Genomic DNA, 3,229 nt, shown 5'->3' on the forward strand with positions numbered 1-3,229 from the left:
ACTAGTCTAAAACAACACCCTCTGTTGCTGCAGCCTTCCATCCTTTCTCAAAAGAAAATGTATATTAATAACTATCAACAGCATAGTCAACACAGGGTACAGATACTGAACTGCTATAATTTTTTCTGAAAATTAAAACAAGACTTACTCCTGCTTTGGCTTCCCGAAGGAGAACATTTTCTTCAGTGTAGCCAGTTTCTTCTAAAAACAAGGGAAAGGGCTTCTTTGAAAAATGCCAGCACAGGGTCAACAAGTTCAAGAGATACTTAAGTTCGGCAGTAATCTCAGATCCTTTCAGCTGTACACTATCCTTCCCACAGAATTCACTGTCAACTTGATAGTTCCCCTGCAAGATATATTTAAGAAACTAAATCAAAGGATCAAACTTAAATAAAAAGAAAATAAAAAGGAAGCAACAAAACCAGAAACTATATTTTTCATGTTAAATATAGATAATGTTCTGAGTATCAACAGTCTAGCATCTAGGGGCCCATTTGGATTAGACAGTAAAACAATTGACTTTAGAAATGAGTTTGCCCAGATATTATAGTGTATAGCAACTTTTGAATCATAGTTGTTGGGATATATTCAGAAAACTACCGGGTCCAACCAGTCAATTTATTTTTGAGGTTTGGTGACCTTGTTTGGAAAATTAGTAGGTCTTACTTCTTACTAAAACTCGATTTTCTTGGACACAAAATCTACTCCTTCCTGGGTACATCCACAGAAGTCATTCCTAATATGAATCAATTCAGAACATCTTAGCCGAACAACAGATACTGTAAGCATTTATTTTATACTAACCAGATTGATCTTAAAGGGCCAAAAATTCAAAATAAACATGGCCTTCATGTCCAAATTTAAGGATTGGAATACAATAATGCGTGATTATTACACACAAACTACAGCTTATGCAGAGGTGAGATGAAGAAATTCAGTAGTCCAGGACTTCTGTTCAATAAATCATTGTCATGTCTTCCAAGGATTGTCATATAAGGTAGAAGATGTCACGTGAACGGTCTTCTGAAGATTCATTTTTCAGATAATAGTCTGACCTCTAAGCTACCTTAGCCATATTACTCGCATAGTAATTATAAACAGAAATTATATGAAAATCATAAAACTGAAGAATAATCTAATTTGTCAACTTCAAAGGGGCAATGATTAACATGTAACAGAAGTTCAAATGCTGCAACTCATGATACCAATCCCCCGCTGTGACGTTGAGAAGGCTCAAAGTAAAATAAAACAAAACTTATAAAATGTGTAAGGAACACTTCAGAGATAATATAAACTATAACTGTTATCCAAATATAGGATTACTTCCTTAGAGACCATAATTTTTTTTATTGAGATGGGAGGCATTAACTATTCAATCATCAATAATTTTATTTATACATGAAAAAGGCATTAACTATTCAATCATCAATGATTTTCTTCATACATGAGAAAGGCATTAACTATTCANTCATCAATAATTTTATTTATACATGAAAAAGGCATTAACTATTCAATCATCAATGATTTTCTTTATACATGAGAAAGGCATTAACTATTCAATCATCAATAATTTTATTTATACATGAAAAAGTTCAACTAACTAATAACTTTCTTCACCAGTACCATTTTCTTTCCCTTTATCTCTGTTCAAATTTCATTCATCAATTTCAGTGATGTGCAATCCATTAAGTGAAATATGTCTGTAGCATGTTAAGTGCAGGTTGCAAATACTATTTCTGATCAAGTATAGTTTTACCTAAATAATATGCACCTGGCATTCATACTATATACTATATTCCACTTACTAATTAAACGCATCCAACGTTACATATAGATAAAGAAAACGCCACAATTTTCTTGCTTCTTCAGCTGCTTCAAATCAGGACACCAATAAAGAATAAAAATGTACGCATTGCCATTACCTGCCTCTTGAGCAGAAAGCTGATACCAAACGCCAAGTCCCCAATTGGCCATTTCCCAAGCGTCTCCGAATACGTGAACCTGAGAGTCTCAGACAACGTTGAAATTGTCTCTAACCAGGTTCCAGGGGCTTGGATTAACGGATGAGAAACACGAGCACTGCCTAATGGCGTATCAGTGGTCGTTTCACTTCCATTTTCTTCAACATCTTCATCTATCGCATCCTGAGTTTGCAATTTCCGATTCAATGTGTAATACAGAAGGGCAGCTGCACCTGCTGCAGTAGCCATGGTTGCAGTTGCCATGATTTTACTATCCCTACAACAACAAAAATCGCAGAGGGAGAAAAAAATCATTACAAACGGATTCACAACAGAAAACTGTGACAAAATTTCCCAATATAAGGCAACTTCAAATCCTTTGTTTTCTATTCTATATGATAAAAAGTTATTTTTATTGGGATCATCATCAACCATGCAACGCAAATTAGATAAAATAATAACGCAAAAACAATTGCGTTAAATTCGACAATTTAAGCTGGAAATTGAAATAACGATTCGTTCGATTGATCAAAAACAAAATCAGAAAATCATGATCAAATGAATTAGTTAAACAAAACAAAAATCGGAGCAACCTGAAGAACATGAAGACACACCGAAACCCAAAACCCTAAAACTCCCAAATCAGTAAATAAAAAAAATGATAAAAATAGAGAAAAGTCTAGTACAGGAATGAACGAACCTGAATAACGTGATTTTGGAAGAATTTGAAGGGGGAAATAGTTTGGTTACAAAGGAACCATAGATTGTACCGAAGCCTCTTAGTTCTTACGATGTGTGTTTTTATTCTGTTAGGTAATAATAATAATAATTAATAACTTAGCAACAATAATTATATAATGTTTGAAATAATAATATAATGAATTTAATAATAATAGAAGGTTTGCGCAGTTTTCTTTGAACCCAGACGAAGCAACCAGAAATTAAGAATAGTTTTTATTTATTATGTATATATATGTTTTCTAATTATGTGTTTAACGGACACGTGGCGTGTAAAGATTGAGTGAAAACAAACTAAGTCAATGTACTGTCAGATGATAAGTTACACCCCGAAGCTGACCCTTTATTACTGATTAGTATCTAATTATAACAAAATTTTAATAATTAGTAGCAGTTAACATTGTTATTAGGACCTTTTCAATAACCACTGTTTAGTTGTTAAAATTGTCCAGTACAAAAATATTGTTTCAAATTTCAAAATCATTGTTATAAGAATGGATAATGTAACATATGGTCCGGAAGGTCATGTA

The 3,229-nt window shown here is 33.0% G+C and overlaps 1 protein-coding gene across 2 annotated transcripts in view; it reads right to left on the reverse strand.

The window, feature by feature from the left end:
• Nucleotides 1-2,843, reverse strand: part of LOC106774282 — a 5,925-nt gene extending 3,082 nt beyond the window's left edge. Inside the window, exons 1-3 of one of the 2 annotated variants that reach the window (XM_014661222.2) lie at nucleotides 2,662-2,843; nucleotides 1,923-2,238; nucleotides 149-346 (exon numbers count right to left, since the gene is read on the reverse strand). In XM_014661222.2, coding sequence (XP_014516708.1) covers nucleotides 149-346; nucleotides 1,923-2,225 — 501 coding nt within the window. In that variant the 5' untranslated portion in view covers nucleotides 2,226-2,238; nucleotides 2,662-2,843. Of the gene's footprint in view, nucleotides 1-148; nucleotides 347-1,922; nucleotides 2,239-2,661 lie in introns of those variants that run through there. The other variant, XM_022785975.1, reaches the window with a different exon arrangement.
• Nucleotides 2,844-3,229: the final 386 nt, after the last annotated feature.

The sequence above is a fragment of the Vigna radiata genome, chromosome 9 (genome assembly GCF_000741045.1).
Source record: "Vigna radiata var. radiata cultivar VC1973A chromosome 9, Vradiata_ver6, whole genome shotgun sequence".
Classification (NCBI taxonomy): Eukaryota; Viridiplantae; Streptophyta; class Magnoliopsida; order Fabales; family Fabaceae; genus Vigna; species Vigna radiata.